Raw genomic sequence first — 26707 nt, 5'->3', positions numbered from 1 at the left:
ACAGCAGTAAGAACAGTACAATCCCTAAAACTGTAAGCAAATGAAATTACTCAATGGCAATACTATCTCAAACATATACAAAAATTAAACTGTGTCTCCTTATATATCATATTCTTTGTCATGAGTTATTTTAGCTAAAAAGATAATGGGACACAACATTTAGGCATTACAGAATCCTTGAATAATAAACACAAATATAAGTAACTGTTGTGAAGGCAAAATTCCCAGTTTATGGCTTACTCTGCCAAAATAATTTTCACTAATTATAAGGGGTCAACACTATTATGAACACACTTCAGAATCTAAACCGCCTATTTAATATATCTTCTTGAAGACTGAAGGGTCCCTAAAAAGCTAATCCAGTTCACATCTCTAGATTTCTTTCTAGGAAGGAACACAGCTACTATATTCTATGGAACTTTCTAGGTTTTGAGTTTCAAAATCTGTAAGTGCCACATTTTCATCACAGAAGTTAAATCCCTTGTGCCACAATTAAGCCTACCTTCCTCTCAACCTCAAAGTGATCAAGAACAAAGACTTTTTTTTAAAAAGATTTGATTTACTTATTTGACACACAGAGAGAGATCACAAGTCGGGAGAGAGGTAGGCAGAGAGAGAGGGGGGAAGCAGGCTCCCTGCTGAGCAGAGAACCGGATGCGGGACTCCATCCCAGGACTCTGAGATCATGACCTGAGCCAAAGGAAGAGGCTTAACCCACTAAGCCACCCAGGCGCCCCAAGAACAAAGACTTTGAAGCTAGGTTGCCTGAGTTCAAATCCTGACTATGACATTTACTAGCTGTGTGATCCTAAGTAAGTTTCTTCATACAGTTTTTTCTTTGTAGAATGGAATAATAACACCTGCTTTGAGTGGTTTTGAGAAGATTCAAGAGCAGTGCTTGGTACAAAGCACTAAGTATTTACTGTTATGCAACAATGAAGCAATGATGGACATATTCTTATCTGCACTGTCAAATACCCACGTGGCCATGTGTCATTTAAGATGTGGTTAAAGCTAGGGGCTCTGGGGTGACTCAGTCAGCTCAGTGTCCAACTCTTGATTTCGGCTCAAGCCATGATCTCAGGGTTCTGGGATCAAGCCCCATGTGGGGCTCCATGCTCAGTAGAGAGTCTGCTTCTCCCTCTCTCTCTCTCTCTCTCTCTCTGACCCTCCCCCTACTCAACTTTCCCTCTCTCCTTTAATATCAAATTCCCATTAAATTTACCTTATCTGTCCACTTTTCCTAATCTGGTGAAGTAGCTTCACATTTTACTCCTAACAACAAAGGTGTTAACAAGCAATGTTTTAGCCTTGCTTTGTGATCTATAAGGATGTCTATATCATCAGGGTTTGCCCACAAATTTTTTCAAAACAGCCAACTCCAAAGAACAATTCTTGCGAATCTTTCACCTAAAAACAAAATTAATTTTTACACACAACACATAAATAAGTAGGGAACACAACTGCAGTCTGGAGGCAGCGTAGCGCCAGATTACTCAGTTCATTTCAAATCCTAAATTTACTCTTAATAAATATGTGCTTTTGGTCAAGTAGCAATTCTGAATGTGAGAAATATATGAGGTGATAATAAAACAGTTAAGAATATAGAGGCTGGTCTATAGTTGGTACACAACTATAAGGTAAACGATTAAATAAACACTGCTACTATTACTATTTCAGAGAAAACAGACATTCCGGAATCTGAGTATTTATCAGCGTAAGGATAACCTTGAGGGCCCCCCCACTCCCATAAAGGGACATTAAGACAACAGTCTTCTGATCTATTGTTTATGCCTATTCATTACTCTTTTCTAGCTATTAGTCTAGGGAAGAGGAAGATGGTAATTATCAAGCACAATTCTCATAATAACCTTATGAGCTAGGGATTCTTGCTCTAAGACAAGGAAGTAAGTTCAAAAGCTAGACTTCTAACTCAAAAAAAAAAAAAAAAAAAGCGAGGAAACTCAAGTGCCACTACCATCGCTTTCAGTATCTGCTGCTCTCAGTCCTCTAATTCTCTTCCTTCTTGTCTCTTCTGTCATTTTTCCACACTTACTTTTTACAAAAAAGTCAGTCCATCAAAAATATCACCACTAAGTTATGGACCTATTTCTACTATTCAGTGAACTAATCAAAACGCACCTTGGATATTCAATTCATCCTGACTATTTTTGTAGCACTTTCATTCCTCCTTTAAATTGTGAAAATCTGAAAATTTAAGAATAATTGTCTCACAACATGCTAAGGAATGCAAATTACAACTAATGATATCTTTTTTTTTTTTTTAAGATTTTTATTTATTTATTTGACAGAGAGAGATCACAAGTAGATGGAGAGGCAGGCAGAGAGAGAGAGAGAGGGAAGCAGGCACCCTGCTGAGCAGAGAGCCCGATGCGGGACTCGATCCCAGGACCCTGAGATCATGACCTGAGCCGAAGGCAGCGGCTTAATCCACTGAGCCACCCAGGCGCCCCAACTAATGATATCTTTAACAAAGAAAAGAACAATTTACAATGTATTTGTAAATATGCTACATTTATAATACTCTATATTTTAAATATCAACTCTTATACTGAAACAAGGAAATTTCAATGATATTTTAAGAATTAGATCCTTGTAAGGACACCTGAGTGGCTCTGTTAAGCGTCTGACTCTTGGTTTCAGCTCAGGTCATGATCCCAGGGTTGTGTGATTGTGAAGCCTGCTTGAGATTCTCTCTCCCTCTCCTGCACCTCCTCCACTCACTTGCGCACACGTTCGCGGGCGCGCTCTCATTCATAAATACATACACACACACACACATACATACATACATAGATAAATAACTGCTTTCAAGAACAAGATCCTTGTAATATGGCAGTAGAGAAAATGTTGAAAATTGGAAGGAGAAAGGAAATGAGACCACTAGTGAGTTTATGTGGTTTAATGAAAGGCAAAAGTATGCTACATCATGACATTCATCCCTAAAAATATAAACACATACGCAGATAAAGCATATAGGAAAAATATAATCAATTGTTGGCTCTAGAGGTCTAGATGGATATATAGGTGATCATTATACTATTCCGTCAACTTTATTGAATTTTGAAGACCATCATAATTAAAAGTTGGAAAAAGAAAGGGCTTTAAAAAACAACAGAAGCCAAATCAAAGCAATACGAAATAAAGACAAAAGAGTAAAATTTAGTGTGGAAAGCTGTTCTAGAGTAGGAAAGGTAACTTCAAAATAAGTATTAAATAGGAGGAAACAATATGCAATGTACATGAAAACTGAAAAACATTCCCAAAGAACAAAAAATCCTGAACAACCATGAGAAAATCATTCACGCAACACATTTAATGGCCACAATACTAGACATTATGAAGTGATATAATAATACAAAAGACATGAACACTTGCCTTTGAAGAATTTCTAATCCAGATGGAGAGACAAGACATACATTCAAGAAAGTAAAAGAAGAAAGTGACAAAGCTATTTACAAGTTCTTGGGTAGTTACTAAATCCCAAGGGATTTAGGTTGTTTTTTTTTTTTTTTTTTTTAAATAACTAAAATAGCAATGTGCTGTAAAAGGACATTATTTGTTTTTATGGTCACTTTCCACCAAATATCTTTATTTCCCATCCTAAAATTAATTAAGTCCATCTCCTTCTGGAAATCTGCCTTAAATAGAGTCAGCCAACTCCAAAAATATCACTGACGTAACTAAAAAGAGCTTTAAATGTTACTTACTTCACATTCCTGCTTTCAAAGTGTCCCAAACTGAGTTATTATAAGCATGGAAAATTGTTAGCAACATTAAGCTTTTTAAGGAAGTTACAGATAAATCCTAAAGCAAGACTGGAAATTCTAAAGCAAGATTTACACAAAGGAAGACTAATTAAATCCCACCCTAAGAAATTTTTTTTATGGAAATGGTTTATTTAATTTAGAGTGTTATGGTCTCCCTTCTAAATCCTTCTCCTCCCAGATGTACAACTTTTTTTCTGGTCCTAACCTACCCATTCTACATCTGATCCCAGCTTTGGTCACAGCTACACTTTGTTTTACTGCTTTAAGCCATGTGTACCATGCCACAGGGCTGCATTTTCCCCCTATTTCCTTGTTCCTTTGTTTTTGCTTTTATTCCACTTTACCTGCTATCACATTGGTTCCAACCAAAACCACAACTGGTTTTCGAGGTAGAAAGAAACAGAGAAGAAATGTGACTCTGAACAAGAATCAAAGCAAGTGACAAAAGGCTCTGAGATACTAAGGCACAGCCATAGAAAAGGAAAACTATGGACATTTCAACTGCTTAATATACTGGAGAAGTCTACTGTGGGAAAAATTCCGAAGAAGGAAATCTTAACTCAGACACAATAAAACAATCCCAACGGAAATGCTGGGAACTCATAAATGGATGCTCATGAACTCTAAGTTATCTGACCAGCAATGCCCAGAAGCTGATCTCCAGGATACTTAGGTTCTTCCTTCTATCCCCATCTCAATGAAAAACAAAATTTCAACTTCAGATTGTATCAAAGAAAGGAATAAATATAAAATCTGACTACTTACTGGGGAAGGTATGTGCTATGGTGAGTGCTGTGAATTGTGTAAGACTGAGGATTCACAGCCCTGTACCCCTGGAGCAAGTAATACATTATACGTTAATAAAAAAAAATCTGACTACTTAAAAATTGGTTACAAAGGTTAAAACTGTACCAATTGTGGACGTGAAGGATCAACAGCAGCCAGGGACCTCCAGGGTGAGGCAGAAGAGGCAGAGAGTATGCACAACGGAAGACACAGCAGTACCCCAATGGGGTATGACAAGCTCAGCCTTCAGAATCAGGCACTCTGGAACCTGCATCTCTGCGTCACCACTTACCGGTACACATACTTGAGAGAGTGACTACGTCTCATTCAGCGTCAGTTTCCCAAGTGACACATCACAGGATTGTTCTGAGGCTTAGCTAAGGCACCCACAAGGTACATAAACTGCAGTCTTATTATCATTATTAGCACAGGAGATAAATAGGTTTGAAAGTTGAGAATAAGGGCAAAGAAAATATATTTCAAAAGGTTCCTCCAAAGCCTTTCATCCATACTCAGTTAATTTTAATGGCAACAGAGGAAGACCTTGTAACCTCATAGAGCACATGTGAAGTAACTATGATTCACTACGACACTTACTAAGTGGACACTGATTTAAAAAGTACAAAGATGAGTAAGAATTAAGAGCTTCAAGAACTGGACTCTAAGGCCCACAGAGCATAGACCAGTCTCTAGAATTTATGTGTGGGAGGCATAAAGCACATGTCCATGGCTCTGTTTAGATGTTCAAAAATACACCTTTGGAAGGGCTTCCCTCTGTGGACAGCCAACAGCAGCAGGACAGTATTTTATCCATATTGACCTTGCTTGCTTTCCCAATCCTAACTCTCAGATCCACTATCATGAACAATCTCAGTTCTAAAATAATTTTATTCAAAAAATTTCATTTCTGAAAGCGAACTTTCTAAGCTCCACGTACTTTTTTTCACAGCAAAATAAAGCAATTGTTGGAATGTGAATTTATCATCGTTAAAGTCATTCCAATGCCAAATTTCATATTTGAAACATTATCAGTAACCCACACACACTGATTAGTTTCCAGAAGCGAAGACTCAATCTCTTATTCCAGAGAAAACTCTGGTAATGTGAAACTAAACACCACTTAAGTAAATATATATCACTTCTATCAATAAGTTCAAATGTAATTGTATTTTTGTACATATTTCAAAATCTTCACACTATATATATGGTCAAATTAAAACAAGTAAAATACACTGTTCAAAGCAGTATTTAGAAATGGGTTTTCTTAAATTTTACTTTTTCCATATTTAGAGGCAACTGCTCCCAAAATAACAGACACATAATTTATTAAACATTTCTAAACACAATTACCAAGAAAGAACATTTATAAGTACTACTTTGGTAAAACTGTCACTATAATGGATGACATGATACTATACCTAAAGCCTTATGGACTCCACCAAAATACTATTAGAAATAATAAATGAATTCAGTAAAGTTGCAGGACACAATATACAGAAATATGTCACATTTCTATTCACTAATAACAAAGTAGCAGAAAGAAAATCAAGAAAACAATGCCATTTACAAATTATACCCCAAAGAATAAAATACCTAGAAATAATCCTAACAAAGGATGTGAAAGACTTACACTCTGAACACTATGGAGCGCTGATAAAAGAAACCGAAGAGGACACAAACAAATGGTAGTGATATATCATGCTCATGGATTAGAAGAATATTGTTAAAAAGTCCATATCACCTAAAGCAACCTAGAGATTCAACGTAACACCTATCAAAAAACCATTAGTAATTTTTACAGAACTAGAACAAAAAAACCTTAAATTCATATGGAACCACAAAAGACCCTGAAGAGCCAAAGTAATCTGGAGAAAGCACAAATCTGAAGGATTCAACAATCCCAGATTTCAAGATATACTACAAAGCTATAGTAATCAAAACAATATGATCCTGGGACAAAAACAGACACACAGATCAATGCAATAGGATGGAGACCTCAGAAATTAACCCACACCTATATGGTGAATTAATCTACAACAAAGGAGGCAGGAATTTACAACGGGGAAAAGACAGTCTCTTTAATAAATGGTGCTTGGAAGACTGGACCACTTTCTTGTACCATACATAAAAAGAAACTCAAAATAGATTAAAGATTTAAATGTGAGACCTGAAACCACAAAACTAGAAGAAAACACAGGCAGTGATCTCTCTGACATCAGCCTTAGCAATATATTTACGGATATGTTTCCTCAGGCAAAGGAAACAAAAGCAAAAAAAACCTAATGGGACTACACTGAACTAAAAAACTTTTGCACAGCAAAAGAAACCATCAACGAAATGAAAAGAAAACCTACTGAATGGGAGAAGACAGATCCGATAAAGGGTTAATATCCAAAATATATAAAGACTCATAGGGTGTATGGGTGGCTCAGTTATTAATTGTCTGCCTTCGGCTGAAGTGATGATCCCAGGGTCCTGGATCAATTCCCCCATCAAGCTCCCTGCTCAGCAGGGAGTGTGCTTCTCCCTGTCTAACCCCCCATAGCCCCAGCTCACGCTTGCACTTGCTCTTTCCTTATTTTAAAAAGAAAAAAGGACATCATACAATGTAATACTAAAAAACAAAATAACCCCATTAAAAAATGGCCAAAGGACCTGAATAGACATTTTTCCAAAGATATCCAGATGGCCAACAGACACACAAAAAGATGCTCAACATCACTCCGCATCAGGGAAATGCAATCAAAACCACAATGAGATACCACCTCACACCTGTGGGAATGGCTAAAATCAAGATGAAGACAAGAAACAAGTGTTGGCAAGGATGTGGAGAAAAAGGAACCCTTGTGCACTGTTGTGGGAATATAAACTGGTACAGCCACTGTGGAAAACACGAGAGAGGTTCCTCCAAAAATGAAAATACCAGACAATCCAGTAATTCCACTACTGGGCATTTACCCAAAGAAAATGAAAATGCTAATTTGAAAATACATATGCACTCTATGTTTATTGTAGCATTATTTACAATAGCCAAGATATGGAAGCAACCTAAGTGTCCACTGACAGATGGACAAAGAAAACGTGGTAAACACACGCGCACACACACAAACAGAAATACTACTCAGCCGTAAGAAAAGAGTAAGAGCTTGCCATCTGCAACACTACAGACGAACCTAGAGGGTATGATACTAAGAGGGTAAGTGAAGTCAGACAAAGATAAACATTGCATGATTTCATTCATTATGTGTAATCTAAAAAGCAAAACAAAGGAATAAACAACAACAAAAAGAGCAGAAACAGATCCATAAATAAAAAAAAAACAAATTGGTGGTTGCCAGAGGGGAAAGGGATATGGTGTTGGACAAAATGGATGAAGGGGAGTGGAAGGCACAGGCTTTCAGTTATGGAATGAATAAGTTACAGGGATGAAAAGTACAGCATAGAGAATATAGTCAATACCATTGAAATAGTGTTGTGTGAGAGTTGTAAAGTTGTCCAATTACTATGTTGCACACCTAAAACTAATGTAACATTGTGTGTCAACTATACAATTTTTTAAAAAGTATGATTCTGATTAAGTTTCCTTTTTATTAAAAAATTGTTATACATTCATTTAAACATTTTTTTAAACACCAGGGGTGTATCTTGTCATTTTTCCTTACTGGACAGGAAAGAATTTTTTTTTTTTTAAGATTTCATTTTATTTATTTGACAGAGAGAGACAGTGAGGAGAGGGAACACAAGCAGGGGGAGTGGGAGGGGGAGAAGCAGGCTTCCCACTGAGCAGGGAGTCTGATGCAGGTTTGATCCCAGGACCCCGGGATCAGGACCTGAGCGGAAGGCAGACGCTTAATGACTGAGCCACCCAGGTGCCCCCATAAAGAAATTCTTAATCTTTCATCCAAGAACACAATCTATACACCAAACAGTAAAAAAGTGGCGGATGTTCTGGAGAGTTTAGTTGTTAGATCTGAATTCATGTTGACAAGCCAACAATTAATTGAAAGTTAAAGGCAGCAACGGTAACGCACTAATCAGCTATTCGCCACCATGATGCCACTCAGCACACTGCCACTCAGCACACTGCAGACCAGTCTAAAGCTAACAGCATTCAGCCGCTAACTGAAACGATCAAAACTCTTATAAGGTAGATCAGAACTGCACATTTTACTCTGTGAAGATCTATTAACTTCTTTTTTTTTTTAAAGATTTTTATTTATTTGACAGACAGAGATCACAAGCAGGCAGAGAGGCAGGCAGAGAGAGGAGGAAGCAGGCTCCCCGCTGAGCAGAGAGCCCGATGCGGGGCTTGATCCCAGGACCCTGAGATCACGACTGGAGCCAAAGGCAGAGGCTTTAACCCACTGAGCCACCCAGGCGCCCCCTAGATCTATTAACTTCTAATCAGGGCTTTATTCTATTTATTGCAGTCAACATACTGTCCCTTGATTTTAAGGAAGTTAAATGGATTCTAGAGGAAAACACCACCACAGTTCAATCCTTTTATTACTATGGTTTCAAAAACTAATAACACAAGATAGATAACAGAAAAAAATTAAAAGAGAAACCTTAATAGCAACAAAAATAATAAACTGTTAATGTTTTCCATGCCACCACATAGCTATTAAAACAATAAAAATTATAAAATACTGTGGAGACACAGGGTATCATATAGCTTAAGGCATTATAAATCAAGCCTAGCTTTTTTTTTTTCCCCCAAACCTATCTTTTTTGAAAGAAGCTTGGCAATATTAAATAGAGCTATAAAACTGCTTCTTGCCTCTGACCTAGCAATTTTATATTTGGGAATATGTAAGTAATTCCTGCTAAATACATTCTAGCAAAATTATTCATAACAGAAAAAAACTGGGACCAATCTCAATGCCTATAGGCAAGAAACTGCCTATATGCAGTTAAACAAACCACAGTACAGTAATAGAATACTACATGGCCAATAAAAACCAGTGAGAATGTGCACTATGTTGATATTCAAATCATGTGCCTGTAGTGATATTAAGTTTAAGGAAAAAAGGAACCCACAAAACACAGTCACAGTATTTACAAAGGCTAATAAATATCATAAATCAGAAGTTAGAGCAATATAAATAGTATTTTATGTTCAATGGACTCCTATTTCTCTGCCAATAATTTGGACATAAAATAATTTGGAGAGGAGAAAATGACCAAATCCTCAGGGTTCTTTTGATTGTCTTTCAATAATATACATAGTGAGCTAAATGCAGGACACTGTACATGTAATGCTTACATTATAAAAATTACACTGCTGACGACATACTTGTTTTATCTCTATACTAATGTTTTATAATATCACAACTGACAAATATTGTGCTTCGCTAATAAATGCAAAAAACACTTTTCAAGGGGAGTAAATAATAAGCAAATAGGATTATCCCTATCTTACAGATGGAAAAACTGATGGAAACAGTATCAGTATCCTACCCAATTCATCCAACTCCTGATTTCCTATGCTAACAGTAGCTTCTGGAAATTTTTCCCATTCATAACATTTTATTTTTCATTATTTAGTTTAAAAATAATTCCCTTCAGCTCTCCTGAACAGTATATACATGACTGTCCTCCTTAAATACGAAATATGAGGAAAAAATTAACACCCTGACTGAAGTAATGAAAATTTGAACTATTTACTACTGTTTTTCTTCTCTTGAGAGGCAACAAGATACACTAAAGTTTACTTCAAATTTTCTATCCCAGTTAGTCAAATTGTAGGAAAAAAATGCTAAAGGTACACCTTTCTGCTCTTCTAGGAGTTGTTTCCATTGACCAAGAGGTGAGAGCAGCTAGTAACAAAGATGAAATCCAAACATTTCAGAAAAAAAGTTTTGCCTTGCTGTTTTATCTCTATAGCTTTGAAAATTAAAAATCCCAAAGGACTCCCCCAAATTAACCATAAGTTAACTTAAAAGTAGCTACTTAAAGGCCCTGTTGAGAAACCAAAAATCATCTAAGAGGCGGATCACCTCTTTGGAAAACATTCATTTTTCCAAAGTCCATTCCAAATGTTACTTCCTTTCTGCAGCTTTCCCCTAAAGACTTCAATCCACAGATGTTTCCTCATTTGTGTTTTAAAGCACTTTGGACATACATCTTTTATAACGTATCAGATTTCAGTAATCTGTTCATAAGCTTATGTCCTTTACTTTGAGGTCCCTAGAAAACGGGGATACATTTTTTTGTCTCTAAGGCACCAGGAATACAATACAAGGTTGTCGTTAAATTTAAAGACAAAACACTAGGTTTTAAAGCTTGGTTACTAAAATATTTAACAGAAAAACCAGTGTGCTTTCAAGATCAGCTCTCTCTTCCACTTGTAAGCACTATATATTCTTTCAATCATATCTCTCAAAGAGTGAAAGCTTCTTGCACTGCAGGGTATGCAAGCGGTAACTGCTGACTTGAGTAAACCTTAAAGATCCTTAGACATTTTGAGAGATCCAAGATTTTAAAACAAACTGTAAAATGCTATGAAAAATTTAATAGCTTATTTAATGCTCTAAAATAAGCTTGAAATTCATAGCTACAGTAAAGCTAACAGTAATAAAATAAACACCAGCCTTTAAAAATAAATCAAACTTAGTAAATAAACCTATTTATAGACTGTAAAAGTTTGCCGAACGATTATTTGAATTGTTAAAATTATTAATGGTTTCAAAGAGATCCTCACGCCCCAATGCTAAGTGTTAGCAACTTAAAATAATTACGTAAATCATGATGCTCTGTATCGAATAACCTAAAAGCAAGTGACTTATGACTCTTCACTAGCAGTTAAACTGAAAACCTTGCGTGTTAAGATTATAAGAGATCAAAGTTTTCAAAATTTGCCCTAGGAAGAAAACGCGTTTCTCCTGTCATCTGCTCTTTTTAAGTGTTTAAAACACTCTCTGAAAAACTAACCGGTGGGATCTTGTGCATTTTTTGCACGTTAAAAAAAAATCTTAACTTAAAAGATAGAAATTAACGGTCTCAACTATTATAGCAATTTTTCTTTCTTTCTTTTTCTTTCTTTCTTTCTTTCTTTCTTTTTTTTTTTTAAACCAATGCAGTTTATGCGGTTCTGGGTGTTGTAATACACAAATAAGGAACGAACTGCTAAGCCTTAAGCTAAAATACCAATGTCCTAGAAAGAAACAAGCTCTCAAAACCAACCAGGAGTTCCAAGAAAGTAGAATAGGACGGGAAGCAATTAAATAAAAAGTAACTGGAAGGCCTGGTGGTCCACTTCTCGGAGTGCGTGACACAGGGCTGTGAGCGAACACGCACCCGTGGAATGCTTGCTGACCTGCATGCACCCAACTCCAACAGAGCGCCATACATACAAAGTCCCTGTTTCCAGGCAAACTAAATACAGCTGCTCGTGCTACCCGGACCTCTAGACAGGAGGCGAGCCTGAGGCCCACCGAGTCCCGCAGAATCTACCCTCAAAGGCCGTTCCAGAACCTCCGACTCACTGCCGGGCCGAACCCAAGCACTTCTCGGGACACCAGACCTACCCCAGCTACGCCCCCTTCCTCTCGGACCTCAGCTCCCTGGGTAAACGGAGGCTCCCCTTCGGTTAGAGCACTCAAGGTCCGCCAGGCCTCACCCACCTTACACTCGTCACTCTTTTTTTCTTCTTCGCAGAAGTTGACGGGCGCCAGGCCGGGGAGGTAGAAGGCGGCGCCCGGACGCGGGCCTGGGGCCGCCTCCAGCAGGAGCAGCACCAGCAGCAGCGGCCCCGGCCACCGAGGTTGCGACAACGCCGGCAGCCTCGCGCTCATGACTGCTGTTTCGGGGAAAGGGCAGCCGAGCCGAAGGGCTGAAGAGGGAAGGAGGGACGGGGAGCCTTGGAGACGACTACAAGACCGCGGCAGCTGAGGAAGGACGGCTCAGCCACGGACAGTTCCGGTTGCGCTAGGAGACACCGCGGGTCCCGCAACAGAAACCGAAGCGGAGCTCGACAGAGCATGCGCAAAGCCGCCTGCACATGCTCAGTGAGAGGGGCCGCTAGCCCCGGGGAGGAGTTTCCGGGAGGGAGCGTGGAGGAAATCCACTCTCCAGGTTTTAAGCCGGCCGACTAGGTGGTTCCCTGCTTCCGCGTTCGCGGTCCGGTTCCAAATTCGATTTAGAGTTCCCTGAGGGCGTCGGGAAGCATCCCACCGCCAGGCTGGCGCCCTCAGCTAGTCTCTTTGGTTCAGGTTTCCATAACAACCGTGAGGTTTCCTCCCCACACTGCCCGCAGCACTTCGACCCTTGTTACAGAGTTGGTGTTCCACAAAGTACCTGCTGATGGAAGCGGCGTCGCGACGGGAAGTTCGGGAGACACCGGGTTGGGATCAGGATACGGAAAAAAAGGGGAAAGAACTAGCCAGAAAGTATCAAATACTCAGGTGTTTTCACGGATGGGTTCCAAGTATTGGATACCATGGGACATTCTTGAGCGACACGGTGATTGCACAGAATAAACAAGATCTCTTTGAGGATGAGTGAAAGTGGGGTGGGGAGAAAAACGGGAGTAGGCAAGCGGAAATATAATGGTGACATTTCTTTGCAAAGGAAGACAGGCAAGGGTTCAGTGACGAAAGCAGTTCTCGTGAAACACCAATCTGGTATGGTCCCCTTTGAGCAAGTTTCTGCCACTTTCCTTATTGAAATGACGCGATGACCGTGTTTGTACGTGCACTTAGGCATTTGTATTTGTGTTAGTGTGAGTGGATTTCCTGAGTGCTTTTCAAGGAGTAACTTGCTTTTGATGGCATAAAGTCAACTCAGTGGAGCTTTAGAAAGAATGCTTTGTAAGAATGCATCCACTTGGACTATACAGCAAGGAATCAAAACCTGGGAGTACTTCCTGCTCAAGAAAGGGCAAATTTGCTAAATGAGTAATTAAGGAAAGTGGAGCCCCATGCAATTCTATCTAAATTCTTGTGGGTGTTTGCACGTTTCCTCCCCTGGAGTTTACAACGCTAATTGAATTTTCAAAGGGATCTATGACTCTACAAAAAAGGTTAAGAACCACTCTTCCGTACTGTGGAGTAATCAGAACAATGAAGGATAAAATACTTGCAACTACTATCTAGTTAATATGACCTCGAGCAAATTAATCGATCAAGTCCGCGGTAGTAGAACTGGAAAGAAGAGGGAGGGGAAAGAATGTCCATCTTCTTAAGGTTGTGAAAATTAAAAAAAAAAAAAATATGTTAAGTGCTCAGCACACTGCTTGGCACAGAGAAATCGCAGCCATTTTTACAACAAAAGCCAAACTAGAAAGGGCATGAGTGTGGCCATTCTTCCTCTCTGAACCCTCTTCCTCCAGCAATTTAATTAACATTAATTTGTTGAACATCCACTTTGACCTAGGGAGAAGGGTTTTTTCTGTACTTGAAGTTACAGAAATTTCCAACATAAGAGGAAGCAGATGGTCTCCATTTAGAAAGGAGAGGGAAGGAAAAATAACATTTTGTTAACTATCTTTTATTTTTCCTTGGCCTTCACTATCTCACTGCCCACCGCTAACCCTTCTTTGCCCAGTTTTCCCCATCTCAGGAAACGGCACCGCTGCCTCTTGCCCAAGAACCCAAACCTGAAAGATAATCTAAATGTCTCCTTCTCTCACTCTCAACCTACAGTCCAACAAGTTCTGCTCGCTGGGGCTGAACAAGACTAACTCCTTTCCAGCCGCACTCTAGTCCAAGCCAAAATCTTAGATCTCCTGAACTACTTACTGCCTTTCAATTTCCACTCTTGCCAAGAGTGATCTTTATAAAATCTTTAAGTCCCTCAAAACCATTCTGCTTAAACCCGACACCCCACGCTGCTTGTCACTACCTGGAATTAATGTGGTTATGTTTACAGTCTCACTCCCCGTTTTTATGTAAACTCTGTGGGAGTAAGGACTTTGCCTCTGCATCCTACATCTCTACATCCCCAGAGTCTAGAGCAGCGTGTGGCCCATAAAGGAGATCAGAGGAGCAAGTACCTGGAAAGCACTACAGGACTAGAATTGGCCGACCACAGAAATTCTAAATCCGAATTTACAATCGCAGACTTTCAGAGCTGAAATAAACCTAAGTTTTCCCAGATACATTTAACCTTTTATAGAACAAAGGGGGCTGACTGCCCACAGCCAATCAGCTACTCATTGAGGCTGAGACCTCAGTAGTCTGGGGGTTCAAGGTCCCCAACCTCCCTTGCTCCAAACCCCGCCGCGTCTTTAACCCCCGTAACTCAGCATCACCAAAAACCCGGAGAAGTGGAGTCCTCCTCGATATACGGTCTCCGGACTCCAGTCGCAAACCTGTCTGACTAGAGCGCGGAAGGCGCATGCGCAAGGCCGGCAGGCGGTTCCTCCCCTCCCACCTCAGCGACCTCCTCCCTGCTTCCGCCTCCAGAGTTCAGACACGTCATCCCTCGCGGCCCGGCCCTGCGGGAGGATAGGGGGCGGGGCTCGGCCGCGGGGTGGAGCGGACCCCTTATTTCCGGCTCCGGCTCCGGCCTCTCCCGGAAACGCCTTTACCCGGGGTTCCCTTGGTTACCTGCCTCGGGTGTCAGCGCCGTGCTCGGGGCGTGGCTTAGAGAGATCGCCCCACCCTCTCGTCTGGGCTGCAGAATCAAGTACCTGCTTTCAGTGTAACTCTTCCTTGGACTCTGTGGTGCAGAAATTCTGGGGATTCCAGTTCCAAACTAGAAAGAAATTATTTTTTTTTTAAGATTTTATTTATTTATTTGACAGAGAGAAATCACAAGTAGGCAGAGAGGCAGGCAGAGAGAGAGGAGGAAGCAGGCTCCCTGCTGAGCAGAAAGCCCGATGTGGGGCTCGAACCCAGGACCTGGGATCATGACCTGAGCCGAAGGCAGCGGCTTAACCCACTGAGCCACCCAGGCGCCCCAAACTAGAAAGAAATTATTAAGTTTTCCTTTCATCACCCTTGTGTGACACTTCCTTTCTCGAAGTACTAGTACTTCAGACTAGCTGTAAAACTTGAAGGATATGATTTTCTCCTTTCCTCTGAGACAGATAGGATTTGGTGACTCCCATTTTAGGCTCTTAAAAATCTGACATTTGGTTTTTCCACTCCTCTCTGCCAAAGGAATTTAGATACCCTGTTCCGCGTTTCCTACGGCTTCTATGCATATTTACTCGCAAATAAAAGTACAGGATGCCTAGTTAAATTTTCACTTCAGATTAACAATGAACAGTTTTTTTAGTGCAAGTACATCCCAGATATTATGTGGGACATGCATCATTTTATCTGGCGATCCCATGTCTGTCAAGTTGCAGGAAAGACAGCTGTAGTCTGCTGATCGTATGCCTGTAAAAGAATGGGCTTCCAGGATTTTCTAGAAGATAAAAAATAACCTCGTTGTTCTTTAATGTCTCATGTAAAACTGTGGTAGTCCAAGAGACAAAAAGGAAACCATCCATGGTCCCCTTCCCCGGTCTAAATACAGCAACTAGGAAATAGAACTGGCCCTAAATCATAGGCTCTAAAGGCAGTTCGTAGTAGTTCAGAGCCAAGGTGTAAGAAATCCTAAATTTTAAGATGAAAGAATGGTTCCCAGGACAAGACTTGATTTATAAACTAAAAGAGGAGTTGCAACCAGAAGAGGGATTATTCAGCCAGAACTCAGCCCTATTCCCAGAACTTGGGAAAATGAAACCCACAGAGGCAAAGACCACCAACTCTGGGAACTCTGGGAAGACAATAATGGCCTGGCCCAAAGCCTCCACATCTACAACATGTGTGGTAGTGTGTCTCTGTGATACACAGACACATATTCTAATCATGTAGCTAATTCTATTTTGAATTTATGCCCAGCAACTAACTTTCCGCTTACAATGTAGCCTGCCATGTAGTTTGCTTACAGAGAGAGAATGTTTGCTGGATTCAAGTAGTTGTTTTGTGGGATTCCTGTTGTTTTCTTTTAACAACTTTATTGAGGTGTAATTTACATACCATGTAATTCACTCAGTTTAAGTGTACAATTAAATAATTTTTAGCAAATTTACTGAGTCATGCCATCATCACCATAATACAGATTTAGACCATCCCCCAGCAAGACGACCTTTAACATTTAGTCTCCCTTTCCACACAGCTGTGGCAACCACAATTTTCTCTCTATAAATTTGTCTTTTCTGTCCTCTCTGAGTTTTTAAAAAAACAAATAATTTTATTTACCCATCCATTTCTGTGTCTGTGGCTAATGTAAATTCACTCCAGAGATAGGTATGTTTTTAGTGTCTCAACAAGTACCTGTCTCAGGGTGCTAGGTTGTCCTGAAATCCCCAGTGTCAATGCCCTCCATCCAAAGGCCATCAGGAACACACCAGTGGTTGGGTTCATTACTAGTCAGATTTATTATTCAATGCAGGGAGGGAGGATGCACATCATGGAGAACCATGGGACATCTCAGTAGGAGAATATTAGAAAGGGACTCCTTGTAGGACGGGAGCTTGTGTTGGGTGACTTGGAGGAGTGTTTACAGAAGTGGAGCTTTGCTCTGGATTGGATGTTGCCACGAAGCAGGGGTAATTCTTAAGGCTGGATATCTTAATGAGCCCTATCTAGAAGGTTAGCAGGCTAGACTGAGGCTAAAGCTGTAATTGGTAAAGAAACAGCAGTCACTATTCTTAGCCAGAGTACAGGGAATGTTTGGTCATTTTGTGGTTTGGCTAATGTTCAGGTTTTATCTGTTCTTTAGACATAATTACAGAGGGGTTGTGTTTTGTCTTGATGATAATCAAAGTGGCCTTATCTGATGTTCATGTTCTGTGAAATTGTTTATACTCAAGGCCTACCTGTAAGTACCAGGCCAGATATTCATGTCAGGGGCTGTTCTTCTCACCAAAATAATGCCATCCACTTGTCTGGGTAACTAACTAGCTATTCACTCCTCTGTATCACTAGATATTCTTGCCTTTTTCTTGAAATTTCTGCAAAAATATTAGACGCTGGTTAAGCTCCGAACCTCCAACTCAGATTGTAATCATTTTTGTAGATTTTAAAATGGTTCATCCTTCATCTTACAAGTGAACAACAATATTAGTACTTTATATGTATTTGCTTTCTTTCAGGAACCTGCATCTTTCAAATATGGTTTAGCAATGTTTGCTGTGCATAAAACCAACAAAGCGTTCCTATCCACAATACAAGAATTCTTATAAATCAGTTTTTCAAAGACATCTAAGTAGAAAAACAGGCAAGAGAAAGAACGTCTTAAGAGTAGATAGTCAGTGCTCAACAAAAATGAAAACATGTTTGATCTCATTACTTATGAGAAAACAGCAAAGGAAAACTTCAGTGAGATACAGCTACAGAGCACAAGAGCTAAAATTTAAAGACTGACAACATCAAATGTTGACCAGGATGTGGTACAACTGGAAGGCACATACACTGTCAGAGGGAGTGTAAATTGGTGGGAAATTGTTTGATACACGTACTCTATTGCCCAGAAATTTCACTTCTAGACCTAACTGCCTACTTACATTCACCAAAAGACATGTTTGCTCTAATGTTTATCTACAGTGTTATGGATAGATATAATATAGTTCTACCGTAGAGTACTACACAGCAATGAAAGCAAATTACTATTAAAAACAGTAACATGTGGGGCGCCTGGGTGGCTCAGTCATTAAGCGTCTGCCTTCGGCTTAGTCCTGATCCCAGAGTCCTGGGATCAAGCCCTACATCGGGCTCACTGCTCTGTGACAAGCCTGCTTCTCCTTCTTCCACTCCCCCTGCTTGTGTTCCCTCTCTCACTGTCTCTCTCTCTGTCAAATAAATAAATAAAATCTTTTAAAAAATAAAAAATAAATAAAAACAGTAACATGTATTCATCTCATGAACATATTAAGTGAAACAGAGAATGAGAACAATTGCAGGATTCCATTTATATAAAGTTCAAAAACAGGCAAAAGTAATCTATAATGTTAGAGATCAGTATAGTGGTTACCTTTTAAGAGCTATAAAGAGGTAGAGAGTAGTAGTGCATGTAGTGAGGACTACTCCAACGCTGATAATGCTCTGTATCTTTAATCCATGTGGTAGTTACCTGGATGCAGTGACTTTGTAATAATTCAGACAGCTGTACACCTGTGATCTGTGTATTTTTTTGTATGTATTTTGTGCTTCCAAAAAAGTTAATTAAAATATATGTCATTGTGAAAAAGTTGGTAATCATTGAAGTTGGACATTGGATCCAGGAGGGTGAGTATACCATCCATTTTCTCCACTTTTATGCATTTGAAATTTTCCACAATAAAGGGTTTAAATATATATATATACACACACACATATATTTGCATATAAGTATATGTATATGTGTACATATATATTTATGTATGTGTATTTTTGTATGTATATTTATTTATAAATGAGTTATACCTGGACTAGCCAATCTATTCAAAAGTGAACATGATTTCCTAGAGACCCCAGCAAAATGAATAAAGCCATGTGATTCCTTTATAATATGTTGAGTTGGAAATTAGCACATAAGGAGAAAATTCATGTGCTTGGGTGGTATTAACCAACAAAAGCAATGTACCTAATATGTAAAAGAACAATCTGAGTGAACCTTTATATATGTGTGTGTGTATATATATATATATATGTTATGTGTATATATATTCATAGAAATACATTGAATATTATATGTATGTTATAGCAATAGAAATATATGGAAGAAAATGCAGACAATATGACAGAACCTTTTTTTTTTTAAAGATTTTATTTATTTGACAGAGATGACAAGCAGGCAGAGAGGCAGGCAGAGAGAGAGAGAGGGGAAGCAGGCTCCCTGCTGAGCAGAGAGCCCGATGTGGGGCTCGAACCCAGGACCCTGGGATCACAACCTGAGCCGAAGGCAGAGGCTTTAACCCACTGAGCCACCCAGGTGCCCCGACAGAACCTTTTATTACAAGCCAAACCCTATTCAAAATGAACTTAGGCTAGGATTACACATTTTTTATTTCTTGGGAATGTTTCAAATATGCTAGAAATACATGAGATTTGAATGTCATTCATGAATTGTTTCTGAAAAATGAATATATCTTTCTATATATTTTTGCTTTGGACTCCTGGCTAATGATTGGTTTGAAACTTCTGAGTATCAGTAGATATATTTCTAAAATAAAATGTTGGGCAAAGTTTTTAGAAAAACATCCATAAAAAGAAATAAAGACAAAGGGTGCCTAAAACAGCACATGATTGCGTAACAGGCATTGTAAGGCCCATCACCATGATTGCCCTTAAGCAGCTGCTGAATGGGCCAAAATATACATGTTCTGCCAGAAGAAAAATATTTGAGTAATTTGGGGTCAGAATGTTTATTGAACATACAATTTGGACGAAGGGAGTTGGGGAGCATGGACCGAAGGGTGACTGTATAAAAATAATTCGATGGAGTCACAGCCTGGTCATGTTTTCCTTGAGAGCTAATTTTAGAACATAATGCTCATGTGAGATGAAATTCGCTACTATATCTGAATTACAACCACCAATAAATACTTGTTAAACATTTTAGAAACTGATATAAACCAGAAAAACCTTGTAGGCAAACAGGAACACTTGAACTTCCTCACCTTTTTCCTCTCATACCTATTTACACGGAGTGAAGTGGTTTGAATGACCAGATATCTGCCTAGGGACTTTCCTACAGTTCTAAGAGGATCTTAACTTCACTGAGCAAAAGAATTACCTTATAAGGGGGGTGCCTGGGTGGCTTAGTCAGTTAAGTCCAACTCTTGGTTTAGGCTCAGGTTGTGATCTCAGAGTGGTGAGATGGAGCCGGGTGTTGGGCTCCCATGCTCACTGCTGAGATTCTCTCTCTCCCTCTCCCTCTGCCCCTCCCCCAACTCTAAAAAAAAAGATAAATAAATGAATTATTATATAACATAGAACACAGAACTTCATAGGGGCTGATCTTCAAAAGCTTCTTAAGGGACTTTTATTTATTTTATTTTATTTTATTTTATTTTATTATTATTATTTAAAAAAAAGATTTTATTTATTTATTTGACAGAGAGAGAGACAGTGAGAGGGAACACAAGCAGGGGAAGTGGCAGAGGGAGAAGCAGGCTTCCCACTGAGCAGGCAGCCCGATGTGGGACTCCATCCCAGGACCCTGGGATCATGACCTGAGCCCAAGGCAGACTATTAACGACTGAGCCACTCAGGTGCCCTTTTATTTTATTTTTAAGATTTTATTTATTTGAGAGATAGAGAGAGAGAGCAAAGGCAGGGGGAGAGGGAGGGGTGGAGGGTGAAACAGACTCCCCTGCTGAGAAGGAAGCCCTCACAGGGCTCCATCCCAGGACCCTGGGATCATGACCTGAGCTGAAGGCATGCCTAACCTACTGAGCCACCCAGGTGCCCCTTTAAAGGGCTTTTATTTATTTTTTTTTAAAGATTTTATTTATTTATTTGACAGAGAGAGATCACAAGTAGACGGAGAGGAAGGCAGAGAGAGAGAGAGAGGGAAGCAGGCACCCTGCTGAGCAGGGACCCCGATGCGGGAACTCAATCCCAGGACCCTGAGATCATGACCTGAGCCGAAGGCAGCGGCTTAACCCACTGAGCCACCCAGGCGCCCCTTAGAGGGCTTTTAAAGGCACTTTTGGCCTTTAAATGTTCAATTTTCCCTGAATGTGCTGAGTTTGGAACCGAACAGCCAATTCAGCCATACCACCTTGCAGTTGTGATCTTGGCTGGGTTGCCAGATAAGATACAGGATACCCAGTTACATTTACATTTAAGATAAAGAATAATATTTTCAAGCATAATTATTAAAAACTATTTGTTGTTTGTTTGTTTATTAAGTAGGTTTCACACCCAGCATATAGCCAGCCCAAGGTGGGGCTTGAACACACAGCCCTGAGATCAAGACCTAAGGTCAGGAGTCAGACGCTTAGGGGACACCTAGGTGGCTCAGTTGGTTAAGCATCTGCCTTCAGCTCAGGTCCTGCTCTCAGGATCCTGGGACAGAGTTCCACATGGGGCTCCTGCTCAGTGAGGAGTCTGGTTCTCCCTCCCTCTCTCTCCCTTTTTGCAAGCTCTCTCTCTTTTAAATAAATAAAATCTTAAAGTAAATCTTTAAAAAAATAATAAAATCTTAAAAAAAAAAAAAGGTCAGATGCTTAACTGACTGAGCCACACAGGCACCCCTATTATTTTTATTTGCAAAATCTGGCAACCCTCACACTAGTAGATCCTTCACTTACAAAGATTCACATGAGGCCTCAAGAGGGGCCCGCACCAAGGGGCGCCTGGGTGGCTCAGTGGGTTAAAGCCTCTGCCTTCGGCTCAGGTCATGATCCCAAGTCCTGGGATCGAGCCCCACCTCGGGTTCTCCGCTCAACAGGGAGCCTGCTTCCTCCTCTCTCTCTGCCTGCTTCTCTGCCTACTTGTGATCTCTGTTTGTCAAATAAATAAATCAAATCTAAAAAAAAAGAGGGGCCCGTACCATTAAGGAAGATTGAAATGAAATGCTGGGAGAAAACATTTGCAATAAAGAGTTATTATAGAATAATAAGAAAAAGATGAACCTCTACTATATAAAAACGCACAAAGATCTTTAAAACAGAAACAAGGAAGGTGCTCAAAAATACACAAAGGGCACAAAGAGATAATTCACATACACAAACACACACACAAATATGCAAATGGCAAAAGGCTTAAATAAATATTCAGCCCTATTTGTAATGAAATAATGACATTTTTAAAAAGATTAATTATTTTTAGAGAGAGAGAGAGAGCGAACAGGATCAGGAAAGGCAAAGGGAGAGGGAGAGAAAAATCACAAACCAACCACACGCTGAGCATGGAGTCTGCCATGGGGCTTGATCTCACCACCCCAATATCAGGACCCAAGCAGAAACCAAGGGTCAGACACTTAACTGACTGCACAACCCAGGGGCCCCAAGAAGGGTATATTTTTAAAAATCAACGAGATATTTTTTTAAAGCTACCGAGGAAGCACATTTAAAAAGCAACAATAGTACCCAGTGTTATTTCATACCCTGATGATTTGACTTAAATAGCCTTTCTGGAGGACAGTTTGGCATTACGTATTTTTTTTTAAAGCCTTGCAAATGTGGATAATCTGAAAAAACAATTCCACTTCTCAGGATCCGGTCCTAGGAAAATATTCAGAATGTGTGAAAAGATTTATCTCCAAGGATGTTTTTAACAGTAAAAAATAGAAAACAACATCAGTGTTCAACAGATGAGTTTGTTAAATATATTATGATTCTATATCCACGCAAGGGAGGAGTCAGCAGCCTTTGGAATTATGCTAAGAACTAATCACATGGAAAAATGTCTAAGATACATTGCTAAATGAAAGAGATACATTATAAAATAACATGCTTTTTCTAATTTCAGTTTTGTTTTTAAAACATGTATACCCATTGTTACAAGAATGCAAAGATAAACTACGGGTGGGAAGAAAGTATTTGTAAATTGTCTATCCAACAAAGGACTTGATTTCAATATATAAAGAACTCTCAAAACTCAACATTAAGAAAAAAATTTTTTTAAATGGTGAAAGATGTGAACAGACACTTTATCTAAGAGGATATGCAGATAGCAAATGAAGACGGTATGTTTAACATCATCAGTCAATAAGACAATGCAAGTTGAAGCCATGCTGAGATACCACTATGTCCCATTAGGGTGTCTAAGATTGAATGCAGTGACAGTAACGAATGCTGGCAAGGATATAGGGCACCTGGCAGGCTCAGGCACTGCTGTTGAGAATGTAACAAGGTACAATGTAACAAACTAGAGAACAGTTTGGCAGTTTCTTACAAAGTAAAGGTACAGTTATCATAAGAACCAGTAACTTTGCTCCTAGGCATTTAAACTCTAGAAAAATGAAAGCTTGGGTTCACATAAACATTTGTATACAAATATTTATAGCAGCTCCACTCACAATGACCAGGATGGGAGACAGCCCAAGTGCCTTTTCACCTGTAAATGTATAAACAACCCATGATACATTTGTACAGTGGACTATTGCACAATAAAAAGTAAAGAACTATTGATACACACCGCACCTTGGATGAATTTCATACACACTGATGGAAAAAAGTCAATTTCAATGGATTACACACACTCTGATTCTGTTTATATGACATTTAAAAAGCCCAAATCCATGGAGACAGGAAAGTGTTTGCTAGTGCCAGGGAGTAGGGGTAAAAGAAGATATGACCATGAGGGGATAACAAGAGGAATTTGGTGGGGGGGGTGTGTGACAGAACTGTTGTATACCCTGATTTTGGTGGGTATAACATAAATCTATTATGTGTGTTAAAACTCATAGAAAGAAGTGCTTAAAAATGGAAAAAAATATACATAAACATAGAAAAAAAGAATGAAAGGACACACACACAATTTTTTTGGAGTAACTTTTTTATTGGGTCTTAATTTTATTTTTTAAATTTAATTTAATTTTATTTACATTCAGTTAATTAACATATAGTGTATTATTAGTTTCGGAGGTAGAGTTCAGTGATTCATCATTTGTAAATAATACCCAGTGCTCATTATATCACGTGCCCCCCTTAATGTCCATCACCCAGTTACCCCATCCCCCACCTTCTCCCCTCAGCAACCCATAGTTTCCTATGTTTAAGAGTCTCTTTTGGTTTGTCTCCCTCTCTGATTTCATCTTGTCTTATTTTTTCCTCCTTTCCTCTATGCTCCTGTTTTGTTTCTTAAATTCCACATATGAATGAAATTATAGGATAATTGTCTTTCTCTGATTGGCTTGTTTCGCTTAGCATAATACCCTCTAGTTCTATCCACATTGTTGCAAATGCAAGATTTCTCTTTTTGATGGTTGAGTAATATTCCATTGTGTGTGTGTGTGTGTGTGTGTGTGTGTGTGTGTGTACCACATCTTCTTTATTGATTCATCTGTCAATGGACATCTGGGCTCTTTCCATAGTTTGGCTATTGTGGACATTGCTGCTACAAACTTTGGGGAGGTACCCCTTCAGATCACTACATTTATATCTCTGGGGTAATTACCTAGTAGTATAATTGCTGGGTCATAGCGTAGCTCCAGTTTTAACATCTTTGAGGAACCTCCATACTGTTTTCCAGAGTGGCTGCACCAGCTTGCATTCCCACCAGTGCATAAGACGGTTCTCCTTTCTCTGCATCCTTGCCAACATTTGTTATTTCCTGATTTGTTAATTTTGGCCATTCTGACCGGTGTAAGGTATATCTCATTGTGGTTTTGATTGGTGTTTTCCTGATGCTGAGTGATGTTGAGCATTTTTTCTTGTGTCTATTGGCCATTTGTTTGTTATCTTTGGAGAAATAGCTGTTAATGTCTTTTGCCCATTTCTTGACTGGATTATTATTTTTGGGTGTTGAGTTTGATAAGTTCTTTATAGATTTTTGACACTAACACTTAAACTTACAAAACATTTGCAAATATCTTCCCCATTCTGTAGGTTATCTTTGGTTTTATTGACTGTTTCCTTTGCTGTGCAAAAGCTTTTTATCTTGTTGAAGTCCCAATAGCTCATTTTCGCCTTTGTTCGCCTTGCCTTCAGGGACACGTTTAGCCAGAACACCGCAGCCGAGCTCACAGAGATTGCTGCCTGTGTTCTGTTCTAGGATTTTGATAGATTCCTGTCTCACATTTGGGTCTTTCATCCATTTTGAGTTTATGTTTGCATATGGTGTAAGAAAATGGTCCAGTTTCATTCTTCTGCATGTACTGTCCAATTTTCCCAACACCATGTGTTGAAGTGGGGACTGTCTTTTCTCCATTGGATATTATTTCCTGCTTTGTCGAAGATTTGTTGACCATAGAGTTGAGGGTCCATTTCTGGTTTCTTTATTCTGTTCCATTGATCTACACACACACAAATTTTACCATGGTTTATTTCCATGCAGGCAAACACAGGTGATTTCCTCCCTCTTGATTATGGCATATTTCCAGTTTTAAAAGTAATGAACAGATGTTTCATTTATGAAGAGATTTTCTTTAAATAGGTAATATATATGTAAATAGATCTTGTTATAGGAAAACCTGAGTGACGCCGGCCATTATTTCCTATTGGTTCAGCCTTTGGAGGGCAAAGAAACTTCACTGAGTTATTGGGAAAAATATCTTTTGGATAAGATGTATCTTTTACTTATGAGAGAACTGGCAATGCTGTCTTCATTCCACAAATCTTGTGCTTTGCCACGGGCCACAGCACAAGGTATCCTGGCCTTCTGCTGTACCATTAGGTCTCCCATTAGCATCCATTAACCAACAGATTCCACTTCATGGCATGTAGCCAGACTTTCTTGTGAAATGGAAAATGTAGGGGTAATGACGCAATACCATAGATCAAGTATTTGCTTCTTGTTCTTATCATTTTGGTTTGTCTTATAAACAGATCAGATTTTTTTTTAACCAACTAAGAAGCATCAGGAAATCAAGTTGTTCCAACAGCACTTGGCTTATATGATTTTGCTTTATGACACTAACCAAAGTTACGCTAGGTGAAATTTTTCAATGGCTTTATCCAAAAATCTAGAGCAAAAAACTTACACGAAGTTCGAGGTAGGCATTTGGCCTACTTACCCATTATTTGCCCCCTCCGTGACAGATGTCTGAGATCCTGACAGGAGAACTGGCTCTGAGAGCAGACCCCTAGCGGACTGTGGCAACCAACACTTCCAACCACTCCCTGGGGGGCCCAGCCTCCCTCATCTCTGCCCGCCGCAGCTACCAGCGGGAAGTGAGGCTGCACGCATCCTCCAGGACAACTCGTTTCTTGAAAATCCACAGTGACTATCAAGCACTGTGCTTTTGCTTGGCAGTTTGATGGTGAGCAACTGGCTGCCTTGAGTGCTATACCACACGGGGCACGGATATTACAAAAGCCTAGAACAGACGTGTTGTAATTTCTTAAGGGTTTGGCCTTAAGAATAGTTCTGCAACTCAAACAAAACCAAAAATGTTATCTGTTTCCACAGCTGCCCAAACATACATGTACATGCATAGGAAATGTCTCAAAGGCTTCATGCCAGCCTGATGACAATAGTGAAGACTGGAAGTGGGGCACTTTAAATTTGTCTGGAGCTATTGAAATGTTTACATATTATATT

General features: G+C 39.5%; 1 protein-coding gene across 1 annotated transcript in view; it reads right to left on the bottom strand.

The window, feature by feature from the left end:
* The window catches only part of TM9SF2 (transmembrane 9 superfamily member 2), a 61204-nt gene extending 48682 nt beyond the window's left edge, over positions 1–12522 (bottom strand). Inside the window, exon 1 of the mRNA XM_047720315.1 lies at positions 12203–12522. Coding sequence (XP_047576271.1) covers positions 12203–12373 — 171 coding nt within the window. The 5' untranslated portion in view covers positions 12374–12522. The remainder of the gene's footprint in view (positions 1–12202) is intronic.
* Between the last annotated feature and the right edge of the window lie 14185 nt (positions 12523–26707).

The sequence above is a fragment of the Lutra lutra genome, chromosome 3 (genome assembly GCF_902655055.1).
Source record: "Lutra lutra chromosome 3, mLutLut1.2, whole genome shotgun sequence".
Classification (NCBI taxonomy): Eukaryota; Metazoa; Chordata; class Mammalia; order Carnivora; family Mustelidae; genus Lutra; species Lutra lutra.
Note: the sequence above shows the minus strand (reverse complement) of the source record. Positions and strands in the feature narration are given on the sequence as shown.